The sequence below is a fragment of the Dasypus novemcinctus genome, chromosome 4 (genome assembly GCF_030445035.2).
Source record: "Dasypus novemcinctus isolate mDasNov1 chromosome 4, mDasNov1.1.hap2, whole genome shotgun sequence".
NCBI lineage: Eukaryota > Metazoa > Chordata > Mammalia > Cingulata > Dasypodidae > Dasypus > Dasypus novemcinctus.
The window spans coordinates 109,582,010-109,595,003 of record NC_080676.1 but is presented as its reverse complement, the minus strand read 5'-3'; the positions used below and the strand labels follow the sequence as shown (position 1 = coordinate 109,595,003).

The window sequence follows — 12,994 nt, the reverse complement described above, 5'->3', positions numbered from 1 at the left end:
AATTGGTTTTCCTTTCTGAAAACAGGTAATCATGAACTATGACATTGAGCAGATATTCATTCTTTTCACTTTCTTAGAGTCTCTAAGACCTTTATATCCCATCTCATTCCTTTAAATCTCTTTTCAGTCAGCTGGAAGTCTAGAATCCCTGATGGAAAAGCAGAGCTTCAGATATTCCAAATACCACAGATATTTTAATGCTCTATTTAAAAAATTCAAAAACAAATTTTAGAAAATGTATTGATGTTAAATTGTTCCCAAAGGGGAAAAAGGCGGCTTTGTAACTAATAACTTTGTGTTCACAGTTTGCATTAGTACAGTAATAAAACTAGAAAATACCTAAGCCGAAGAGTTAACTTTTTTTGGAAGCCGCATGAAAGTGCAATCAACACTTGTCAAGGTGCCAGTACTTAAGCGAAAACATGACCCTCATTCAAGCTGTCTCAAGGTTTTCACAAATGCAAAAAAAAAAAAAAGAAAAAGATTTTGGCAGTTACAAAAAAATAGGACAAAATGAAAGCAGATGTAAAGACTCTTTGTCACCTCACCTTTATCAAAGAACTTATATTATAAAAGAAAACCTATATTAAAAAAAAGCCAACCACACTTTTGTGTAGAAAAATTTACTAAATACCTGTTCCTATGCATATGTGGCTCTTTATATAATTAAGGTTGAAAACAATCTCTCTCTTTGAAAAGCAGCAGATAACCAGTGGTGGGATTTATTTTGGCTCAATATTTAGGTGAGGTCAAGATCTCAAGAGATCCCATGGAAAAAGTGGACACAGACTTTCTTTCTAAGAGCTTCAAAAAATAATGTGAACAGAACCCTGACAAAGACACTAACCCATTCTTCCCCACAGTGAGCAATTTAATTCCTCTCTTACCTCAACATCATCATAATGCGGGGGTAGACCCTGGGCTCCTGGGGGAGTGATGTACACATTTGAGCCAACCAAAGAGCCAAAGTAACATTCCAATTTCTCCTGGATCTTCCAAAGTTCATCCTTAAAAAAAAAGGTAGGGATGGTTGGGAGGGAAGGGGCAGGAGGGAGAAGAAATGAAAAAAAAATTAGAAATAAGAGTGAGAAAGTATTCTTATTCACTCAGCAAGTCTTCATTGCACAGCTATTAATATTACGTTCCAGATACCAGGAATAAAGCAGTGAGGAAGCCTTACCTTTTTGTGCAGAAACACAATAGAAAAAATACATGCAGACAAATGAGAGTTTGGAACACGGGTAATATTAAGTCACTGGAAGAGTTTAAGCAGGACAATATTATGATTCAATTTTACATTTTTATAAGCCCACTCTATTGTGTAGAGACTGGATTATAGAAAAAGCAAGAATGAAAACAAGAGTGATGAGTCAGGAAGTTGAGGCAGTAGTCCAGGCAGGCGAGAAATGCAAGTGGTGGGACTGGTGTAGGGAAAAGTAGAAAAGTGAAGACATACTCTAGGAGTAGCATGAATAGGACCTTATGATGGACTAAATAATAAAGGAATACGGGAATGGAAGGAATAAAAATAATACCTGGGGTTTGGGGAATTAGTTAGCTCCTGGTTTGACTTACTGAAAAGGAAAACATTGCTAAAGAACAAGTTTTCAGGGAGAGGAAAAAAAAAAAAAGAGTTCTACATTAGAAATGTAAGTTGAACTGTTTAGAGGCCCAAGTGGAGATGTTTTAAGTAAGCAGCCAGCAGATATCTAAGTCTGAGTTCTGACAAGAGGTAAGGGGTAGAGATTTAAATTTAGGAATTGCCTACACAAAACTGGTATTTCAGGCAGTGGGGAAAAAAATGATTACCTAGGAAGAGAGTATAGGCTCTCTTATAACCTAATAGAGTATAGAAGGAGGAAGAGGGCTAAGTAGCATACCCTCCCTCTAGCCACAAATTAATTCTTCAGTGTGAATCACACTGAGGGGCCTGGATATGAGCAATATATTTCTGTGAGAGAGAAAGCAATCTGTTATTCCCAAGGCAGATGTGAAGAGAGGCAACATTTAGGCCATACATATATTAACACTCCCTCTGTGCCAGGCACAGTTTTGAAGTGCTTTATGCATATTCATAATACAATCCTCACAACAACCCTGGTCTCATAAGATAGATACTATCATTACCTCCAGTCTATAGATGAGAAAACTGAGGCACAAAGTCACACAGGTACTAACTGATGGAGGTGGAAATGAAATCCAGACAGTCTGGCTTCAGAGTCCACACCCTTACTCTGCTCTATACTATATAAAACTACTTTATGTAAGGAGTATGTAGAGTATGCCTCTCTAAGGAATTATTTTAAGGAAAAGACAAGTCACCTACACAAAATCCAAAGTTTCAAGCATTTGAACGTACAGTGTCTGGCACATAGGAGATTAAAATATATTTAAGGGAAGCGGACTTGGCCCAGTGGTTAGGGCGTCTGTCTATCACATGGGAGGTCCGCAGTTCAAACCCCGGGCCTCCTTGACCCGTGTGGAGCTGGCCCATGCGCAGTGCTGATGCACGCAAGGAGTGCCGTGCCATGCAGGGGTGTCCCTGCATAGGGGAGCCCCATGCACAAGGAATGCGCCCCGTAAGGAGAGCCGCCCAGCGCAAAAGTTCAGCCTGCCCAGGAATGGCACCGCACACACGGAGAGCTGACACAACAAGACGACGCAACACAAAGAAACAGATTTCCGTGCGGCTGACAACAACAGAAGCGGACAAAGAACACGCAGCAAATAGACAGAGAACAAACAACTGGGGTGGGGGAGGGGAAGGGGAGAGAAATAAATCTTTAAAATATACTTGCTGAATAAAACTAATAAAAGAAAAAATTTTTTTCTTGAATAAACCAATGACCACAGCTTTGGAATAAGGTACTAATTCATCCTCATCACTGGACTGAAAAATTATCTATAATATTAAAAATATCAAGTAGATATCAAGACTTGAGTCCATAGGAAGAAAGCCTTGGAAGATATCTTTATAAAGACTTCTGGGTTTCTATTTAATATAGGTAGAGTATTTTAATGGCATCTGAATAGCTCCAAAGGATTAAGAGAGCTCCCAAGAATCCCAGTTTATAACAGGGGGGCAGCAAGACCTGGCTCTATACATTATATTTATATGGCAACTGGAAGCACTAGAAAACCGGGATTTCTCTTTCTCTCTGAGGGTCTGACAGCCTTTTCAGGACCATATGGGTGAGTTTATAATTCCCAAAACAAACACCTGGTCTGTAATTGATGAGTACCTGGCACTCTTCTCCTTAAAGTTTACAAATAACCCTATTAATTTTCCCACTTCTCCTAGAACTTTAGCTTCTGAGTCTGCCAAGTGTGGCATACTAGAAAGAGAGTTGGAGTCAAAGCACCTTAGTCCAAGCTATAGTTACAAGCTAGATGAATTCAGCTTCTTTATTTACTGTAAAATGAAGATGTTACCCCTCCCACCCCAAACTATGGGGAGCAATATGAAATTTACCTCAGATAGTGTTTAAACTGCAAATCAATATACAAGCGTTAGTTCACCAACATTCACTTAGGTACAAATATGGCTTCCGAAATCTATCTTCCCTTTACCTCATGACTCCCATTTAAATCTAGAGACAACAAAGAAGCCTGGAACAATGAAAAAGGGCAAATGGTAGCTCTCTTCTGGTTAACCTAACCTTAACCTAACCTACAGAATCTCCCTTAACCTAACCTCTCCCTTAACCTAACTCTCTCCCTTAACCTAACCTACGGAATCAAAAACTGAAATCCATGGCTAATATAAGTCTATGTGTATGCCTAAAGAAAGGCAAAAACAGAAAAAAAGCCATGAGAACAAGAAGCTGAAATCAAAGACTCCGAGAGAGAGAATAATGCAGAAAGAGAGAGAAAGCCACAGGAGCTGAGAGGCAGAACAAGCCAGAAGCTGAGGGCAATGAAACCTAGAAGAGAAGGGAGAGATCAGCAGATGCCACCCTGTGACTGCCATGTGAAAGAGGACTCCAGGATCACTAGCAGCTGGCCTCTGGGGAGAAAAGCATCACCTGATGAAGCCCTAATTTGGACATTTTCAAAGGCTCAGAACTGTAAGCTTGTAAATTAATAAATCCCCACTTGTAAAAAGCCAAAAACAATTTAAAAATTAAAATAAAGGCAGAAACAAGCACAAAAGAATGGAAAAAAACAAAAAAAAAAAAATACCTCTACCACACTTCAACTACCATCTTTAAAAGTATAATAGAAAAATGTCTTAAATTTGGAGTCAAAAGCCCTAACCAGCTTAGTAGCTATGGAATGTCACACTGTAAACTTTCACTTTCTCATGTGTAAAATGGAGACCACAATAGCTGCCATAATCCAAATGGCTGTAGGAAGGTTCAGAGTTAACGTGTGTGAAAACATTTGGTGAACTCTAGCACGCTATATAAAATGTAAATACTATAATAATTTCCCTCAATCTGAACCTTTCATGTATGGATTAACCAAAGTGGGTGGGAAATGACTTCTTATGGCTCTCTGATTACCTCCTTACTTATTTCCAAACTAGCTAGAATAATAAGCTTTGCATATTCTGAGATCCAAAAAACAAAGGGCTGTCTCCTCTAACAGTCTCTGAACCAGACCAGTGATGAACTGCCTTCTAGACACAACACTAAAAATCATAATATAATCTTTAGAACCTAGTTTCTAGTGCTACAGGGTGAGCTCCTTAGCTTATGGGTCTCTCAAGTACTGAGAGTGGAATGAAGAAAAAACAAGGCACATTCTATTCTAGCCTGTGGGCTGAGTTTGTGCTGAGGAAGTTCATTCTTCCTGCTTTAATAAACCATGAGTCAACAGGGCACAGAAAGTACATTCTTGGCCACCTGGAATCCTGCAGGAGGCATATGCAGGGGTTAAGAGCAGAGGAGAGAGAAAAGCCTGGGGAGATGATTCTAAAGTACAGAAATGACACCCACAAAGAATGACACCCATATGCCAAATGGTAACTTTCTGCTGGTCTGTGACTAAATTGCATGTACTCAACTTCACTGAAGTCAATTATGTTCATAGTTGTCAGGTTTCTAAAACCTTTTAAAAGTGGTGCTTTCAAGGAGCAGATGTGGCTCAAGTGGTTGAGCACCTGCTTCCCACAAGGGAGGTCCCAGTTTCAGTCTCTGGTGCCTCCTAAAAGCAAAAAATCAAACAAAAAGCAAAACAAGCAAAAAAGCCAATTCAGGGGAGCAAATGTGGCTCAGTGATTGAGAGCCAGCTTCCCACAATTGAGGTCTGGGATTCAATCCCCAACCCCAGTACCTCAAAAAAAAAAGTGCTGCTTCTAGCCAAGTACAGTCAAGGACTACCTCAGAAGGAAGCATTTTACTCATGGTGTCCCTATTTTCTGAAATCAAATAATGAACTGGTCGGGCAAATGATATATAAATTCCTTTTGGGTTCTAGGGCTTAAAAGACTGGCATCTCAGGATATTTCATATTCATAAAATTGCCTGAGATAGAATATCAAGAATCAGGACTTTTCTTGAAAAACCTACTCATCTAGAGTACCAATAGGCTCAGGATCCTTTACATGAAAATAGGGTGCTCAAGAGGCCTAAAAGAATGGTATCTAACATCCCAACTCTTGAGTTCAAACTCAGGAAACATTAGCTATAACTGATGTCAAAGCCCCAGATGCCATCAACACAGACAAATTCTACCCCCCTCAGTATGGAACCTCGTGAAATCCTCTCCTTCTCCTACCAAGTTGCCATTTTTATTCAGTCATGGGTCACTGAGGGGGGTTTATAAATGTGGATAAAACCATCAAAAATTCAGAACAGGCCCTTAACTTTCTCGGTCATCTGCCATGTAAAGATCTCAAACCTCTGAAAAACCAAGTTAGCTCATCCTAAGTCTCCATTTTATAAATGCAGAAAGATGACAAGCTATTTTCCAAATGTCAATCACTAATACAAAATAAGAAATTAGGCTGTCCTCCTGACTCTTAATTCAAAGCTACCCTCTACCTATGATAGCCTCCCCAGGACCAGTTCCAGAACCTCAAATCTCAGTGCCACCCATGCTACTATCACTTAAGTCTTTCTTGAACATATGTCTGGTATGTGATCTCGTCATGGGTCTGAAGCTTCTAATTAAGTAGATATAGGCAGCAGGGGAGGACAACTTCAGCAAGAAAATGACCACCTTGATGTTATCATGCCTTAAATTATAGTGAAGGGACCAAACAGAAGTGATTACTATATACAAAAACATAAATCACACAAAAATCCTAAGCACATTCTACTTTAATAAATACTTTAATAAACTTTATAAACTTGCAACAAAATTTAAATTTTGTGGCTTGGTTAAGTGATGATATCCAACCAGGTCCACCCTGACTTGTTGGTGATTCTAACAGTTTAAAGTTAACATGGAATCTCCTAAACTAGACGGCATTTAAGGCAAACGGGCTACCTTTTCTCAAACTAGCAGGAAGCTAAGCATAATCAGAGCACACATTCATCCCTGAGCTGATCTGTGGCCTAATATTATTAACAAGTTTAATATACATGAAGAACAAGATAACTTGTTACCTTAAATCTCTGAGGTTGGTGAAACTGAATTGTGGTCTTTTTCTGATCAAAATCTTTTCTCAGCTGAAGAAAGTGAACTTTGCCATCTTTATTCAAAACTTTCTTTTTCCCATTGACACACCGGCAGACATTGATGTCTCTTCCATAGTACAGACCCCAGCTGCACAGGCTCTTCAGATCTGCTAACCTGAACAGGGACCTGTAATATATGCCCAGTGCAGGGTCATCTCTCTGAATGAGAAGGGGCTTCTGCTCCCAGAATTCCTTGAAAAAAGTGTCTGTCTTGATGGGCGAGATTAAACTTTCAAAAAGAGCACTGGGGCTATCAAAATTTAAAGTGGAAGGCATGCCAGCAGCTTCCACTTTCACCTGCTTACAGGGAACAGGACCCTCTTCCTTCCCATTCTCGGTAGGCTTTACTTTCTTCGGCATCGTTCTGTCTTCAAGACAAAGCAGTCAGGAAATACAAACTACCAAAGAACAAAAACACACATGGTTGGGTTTACCAGGAGTGTCACAATAGCGCCTTTAATGTATTTATGCACACAGTTTACATGACCATAATGCATTCAAAATGAACAGATAAAGCAGATACAACCCCCAGATATTGGTTCCTTTGAGGGCTAAAGAGACCCATGGGAGTTATGGTCATGGCCGATGGGGTTAACTACCAGGTCAGATGGCCCCTCTTTGGAAATGGTGTTTATATGTGATGAATCTGGACTCAGATGGGATCTCTCTTCATAAGACTTTCATGCTAATGTGCTGGAGTTGCAGTTAGTGTTGGGGTTTAAGATATATTTAGGGGATTTGAATCTCTGGACTGACAATGTGATAGCCAGATCCTGAGCCTCAACAGACTCCAGCACCTACAATCTGATTTATTGGACTTACCACACTCAGCTAAGATGGAGTTGAAGAAGGACAACCACCACACCATGGAGCCTAGAGTGATTACAACTGAAAATGGGAGGATTGCATCCAGCATCCATGTGGAATCTGAGCCTCCTCTTGACATAGAGGTGCAATGGACACAACCAATCCAATATCCACATAGAAGAGGTGGCATTGGATTGGGAAAAGTGGACATGGTGGCTGATGGGTATGGGGAGAGGCAGGAAGAGATGAGAGGTGGGGGCGTCTCTGGGACATGGAGATGCCCTGGATGGTGCTTCAGGGGCAATCACCGGACATTGTAAATCCTCACAAGGTCCACTGGATGGAATGGAGGAGAGTGTGGGCCATGATGTGGACCGTTGACCATGAGGTACAGAGGTGCCCAGAGATGTACTTACCAAACGCAATGGATGTGTCATGATGATGGGAACGAGTGTTGCTGGGAGGGGGGAGAGGTGGGGTGGGGGGGTGGGGTTGAATTGGACCTCATATATATATTTTTAATGTAATATTACTACAAAGTCAATTAAAAAAATAAAAAAATAAATAAAAATAAAAAAATTTAAAAAATAAAAAAATAAAATTAATAAATGGGACTATAAAAAAAAAAAAAAAGAACACTCTTCACAAGTCAATCCCATTTCCTCCAGAATATGATAAGAGACTGAAGCCAAGGCTATTTCTTCCAAGATATGATTGAGCCTCAAACACCACTCAGATTACATATTCACTTAAAGGAGAGCGTGTTTTTCTTGTACTTAAAACACTAATTTGTATACCCATTATTTGTTTATTAGGTGGTGTAACTGTCCCAAATTAAACCAACTTTTCTCAGCAGTTCCTGGTCACAGGTTTAATCCCTGGCCATTGATATGGCAAAGTCAAAAGGCTTGAATTTGGTTTGTAATCAGCACCAGGTCCCAATCTAATTAGATGTACTCTTGAGCTAAAACACTTGACTTGGGAACTACAAACAGCCGCCCACTGTCAGGGGCCTCCCAATCTTTACCTTCCCAGTTTTACCAATCTTTCTGGAGGACAATCAACCTACCCTAAGCTGTTGGGTGTCACCTGGACTCTTCCCTGACCACTGAACTTCCTTGCTTCCAAATATCAGCTTACTTCTGAAAATTGCTACTTTATCAAGAATTATAAAAAAATTTCCTCTCCCCATTTAAAACACACACACAAACGAATTAGGGATTGAAAGGGTAAGGTTAAAGGTAATTACATACCAATTGTTTAAAAGTTACAACTTTTGAAATAAGACATTAACAAAATACCAACATTATTAATGTTCAACACAGTGTCTTTTCAACTTTAATGTTTACACACATCACTTGTGCATCCTGCTACACTGTGAACTCAGGCTGAGGTAGGGCCTGAGAATCTGCATTTCTAACAAGCTCCTAGGTGATGACAATGTTTCTGGTCCATGGACCACATTTTTGCATAGCAAGAAACTCTACTCCCAAGTGTAGCCAAATCTCGGAACTACCTCAAAACTACAGGTTATCTTTACCCTCATTGGGCAGGTGTACTTCATATGGGGGTTCAAGGATTATAACTGAAATTATATGAATCTCCTGAAACTGCAAAATTCTATTTTAAAGTAACTTTTTTTTTTTTCCCTTCTCTGGGAAGGTGTCTATCACTTTCACCAGATCCTTAAAGGAGTCCCTGGGCCAAAAGAGATTAAGAACCAAAACCAGTAACTTATTTATAAATGTTATAGTTTATTTTGTTTGGCTATCTGAAATGCAAGAATACTGTTTTCTGTTTTTTTGCGTTTTGTTTGGTCATTATAACTAATCGGTATTTCAGCAACACTGTGGACACATAAGAATGAACAGATCTGGTCCAGGAACTGTAAGCACCTCTGTTTCCATGGAACAATGTGCAACACATTACAACTAATTTATTTATAAACAAACATTTAGAATGCAAGTCAAGTGTAAAACGAACAAATCAGTAAGTGGAAATGTCAAAGGATAAAATTCTCCAATGGCCTAATTTTAACTTGTAAATTTCATACCCAGGAAAAGCTCAATTCTTTTAAAAGTACCAAGTGCTTTTGGGAGAGAAACACAGGACCATGGTGGAAAACTAATACAAACTGATACCAAAAGCCTACATTGGAGGGGTAAGAGCTTAAGTTTAGAAAAAATAAACTTCCATGTTTTAGCATATGGAATTGTAAGAGATACACATTTCCTGAAAATATTTCCTATTCCTTTTAATTTAAATAGACCAACCTGAATTCTCAACTAGAGTCAAGACTTCTTCAGTTAGACAAAGCTTTGCTAGTACTTAAAAATCTGAGGTGATGTAGAAATATGATTAGGCATGAAACAGATAAAATAAGAAACACTGCTTGGGCAGAAAAGAGTTCTCATAGCAGGCCTGAGGACTATCCTTTGAAAGGCCTACCTACAAAGCGGCCACTGGCTGGCATCTGGGAACTTAGATTTCAGGAGGGTTCCCACCATCACTAGCTGGTAAGAGTGGCTCACTGTGCTGGAAGTGTTTGTAATAACAGCATAGTTGATACCAAATACTTGCTTTCCTTCAGGGAGCCTGGATTTATGGTACAAGCCAGCCTAGTACCAGGCAGATGCTGTCTATGTGATCAGCTCCCAATAAAAATTCTGAGTTCTGAGTCTCCAAGTCTTCAAGGAGCTTCTATGGGTGGCAACATTTTACACATATCACAACTAATTGGTGCGAGATTTAAGTGTGACTGTGTGAGACCCTTGGAGGCCTACTCCCTCAGCTTTGCCCCATGCATCTGTTCCCTTTGCTGATTGTGCTCGGTATTCTTTTGCTGTAATAAATCATAGCCATCAGTATGAATATATGCTGAGTCCTATGAGCCCTAAGAAATCACTGAATCTACAAATAGTCTTGAAGACCCCTGACATACTGTTTTTAATTTTTAAAACTAACTAAATTTTAGATTGACATAAGAAGTTTTAGTCACTAAAAGTGCCCTATGAAGAAAAAAATATTCTATATGCAGCCACACATCTCTTATCTCTCTTTAATAGTTACTATCTCAGTTTAATAGTTATTTAAGGGATGTGAACAGCAGGAAGATGTAAGTGAAAGGCTTGTTTTAAATACATTTACCAAAAAGTGTGGCTAAACAAAGCACCACCGAGTATTCAAGCCAAAAGTATAGTAACTTTAAGAAGTTTCCCTATCTACAATTGCTAGCAAAATAAACCCCAATACTGCATAGCAAATGCTTTTGTTGGAATATACATTTTACACTTATACTGTCAAAAATTTATTGTTTCTCTATATTCTTATTGAAATGATTTGAGGTTCAGTAAATAGAAACCGGTTTAGAAGTTATTTGGCAAACATACTTTTTCTCTGATTCTCAGATGCCCCAGACTAAGGCAACCATTCTTTTTAACAGCTTTTGGGGGTGACGGCGGAGGTGGGGAAAAAAAATGACATACTCTACCACATTATACATATAGAAATTTAAAGAAGCTTCACAATTTCAGAAGAGGTAAAAAAAAATCCACCTTAGAATCCAATAAATACAGTAATTAAACAAGAAAATACTTTGTCTAGAACAGTACAGCCAAAACAGGCCTAGCTATAAATCTCACAGACCACCCAAATAGATGTTAGAGTAAATATTTTTATGAAGCTACAGGAAAAAAACCAAGTGTCTTAAATTCACTTTCTAATCTGAGTTGATTATAACTATTAAAATGTAAAAATATTAAATCAAAAGAAGCCACATTCAGAACTTACTTCCTGCAAGATAAAAAAAAATCTAATATAAACAATGTTGAAGTAATAAAACTGCAAGAAAATCAAATTATGCTGTAATACAACCAGTAAATATTGAGCATTTATATTTTTAAGGCGTCCAAGCTTCCTTTTCTACAATAATATTCAATGACAAGAAGTCATAAAACAGCTTCATGAGGGAAGGGACAGCTCATCTTTACATCCCTGGAGCACAGCAGGGCATGACACATGAGATCTTCAGAATACATCTGCTGAATTTTTTTTTTTCTCTTTTTCATCCTAGGTCTATAATTTTAGAGAAAAATCTCAAAGGTCTTAACAAAGTTAAGATGGAAAAGAAATTATTTAGTTCAGCGCGGATTAGTCTTCCAATGGGAGCCCTCATTTGGATATCCAAAAGTAGCATCTGAGCTAAAAGGCAACTTAGACATAAATCGTTACTACCAACAAGGGGATGGAGATATATTTTCACATTATTCCTCTGACCAGTGTTTTTCGTAGTCTAGTCCACAGAAGTGTAAACTTCTGGTACCCATAACAACTTTTCTGGATCAGTATTGACTAGGGCCTAGAACTCTGCATTAATATAGTTTTAGATGCGTTTTAAGTCACTGATCTAGAGAATAGTCAAACTTCAGTTCAACTGAAAAAACAAACACAAAACTGACAGAAATTACATATTGCCTGCAACAAGGGATCCCAAGCTGACCTAAAACATTTTTATCATTTCAGAGAGGGAAAACTGTTGACCTAAGGTTGTGCTTAGCAGTTATCTTTTAAATTTTATTCTAGAGAAAAGGAACTGTACTTAATGTATTTTGGTGATCATGAGGTTACATAGGATGAGGCCCAGAAGGCAAAAACCATCCAAATGGTGGTGGAAGAAGCTGGGTAGGATGTGTTCCTCCTAGAAATGAGCCCAGTGAAATAAAATACCTTGCGCCAGATTTACAGCTGAATAATGACAAATCCCTTTCTCAGACTCCCAGGCCTATTCAAAACACAGTCAACAACCTGGTTTTTAACAGGTTCACCGGCTGGGAACCCAAATGCTGTGCAGCTGTTCTATAAATATTTAAAGAATCAGAAGAGCAGGCTGTAATTTTAAAGTCAGGGTGGGATACAAAGGCGCAGCTTCCCCGCGCCCCTTGCTTAGAACCTCAGGGTTCCGGTGTAAAGCGCTCCTCCCGGGCCCCACCTGACCTACCCGCAGGCGCAGCCCGCAGGCGCAGCCCGCGTGGCGCCCGCACGCCCACCGCCAGCTACGCCGCGCAGGGGCCAAGCGGGGCCACACCCTCCCAGGCTAGCCTCCAAGTTTTCTCGGCGCTCAGTCCCCGCACGTGAGACCGCAGGCCCGGCACGTGAGCTACCCTCAATGCCCAGGCCACTAGCGACCCTTCCCCTAGAATACGGCGGCGCCGGACCCGGCGTGTCCACATGGACCCCGTTACCGGGGAAGTGAAGCAGGACTCGCAGGGCAACCCCGGTCCTGCAGCCCCCCGTGCCCGCCGACCTGGCCAGTACCGAGGCTCTCGGCCCAGGCCCCGCCCAGACTCCAGGGCCGCTCCACCCCATTCTAGCCCGCGTGGAGCGGGAGCGGCTCAAGTGTCCCCGCCCGGTCCGCAAGACCCGGGCCTGCAGCGGCATCTGGCAGCCAGCCACGCTCACCCCCACTTACCAGGAAAGGCCTGTTGCGCGCGTTGCGAACCGGCCGGCGGCGGCGACGGCTGGGGGCGGGGCGGCGTGAGCACGCACCAGGGCGGCGGGCGGCC

At 40.5% G+C, this 12,994-nt stretch overlaps 1 protein-coding gene across 2 annotated transcripts in view; it reads right to left on the bottom strand.

The window, feature by feature from the left end:
* RIOX2 (ribosomal oxygenase 2) overlaps positions 1 to 12,994 on the bottom strand; it is a 27,559-nt gene extending 14,565 nt beyond the window's left edge. For both annotated transcript variants that reach the window (XM_004452822.4, XM_023587200.2), the window contains exons 1-3: positions 12,901 to 12,994; positions 6,555 to 7,024; positions 888 to 1,007 (exon numbers count right to left, since the gene is read on the bottom strand). In XM_004452822.4, the coding sequence (XP_004452879.1) occupies positions 888 to 1,007; positions 6,555 to 6,986 (552 nt within the window). In that variant the 5' untranslated portion in view covers positions 6,987 to 7,024; positions 12,901 to 12,994. The remainder of the gene's footprint in view (positions 1 to 887; positions 1,008 to 6,554; positions 7,025 to 12,900) is intronic.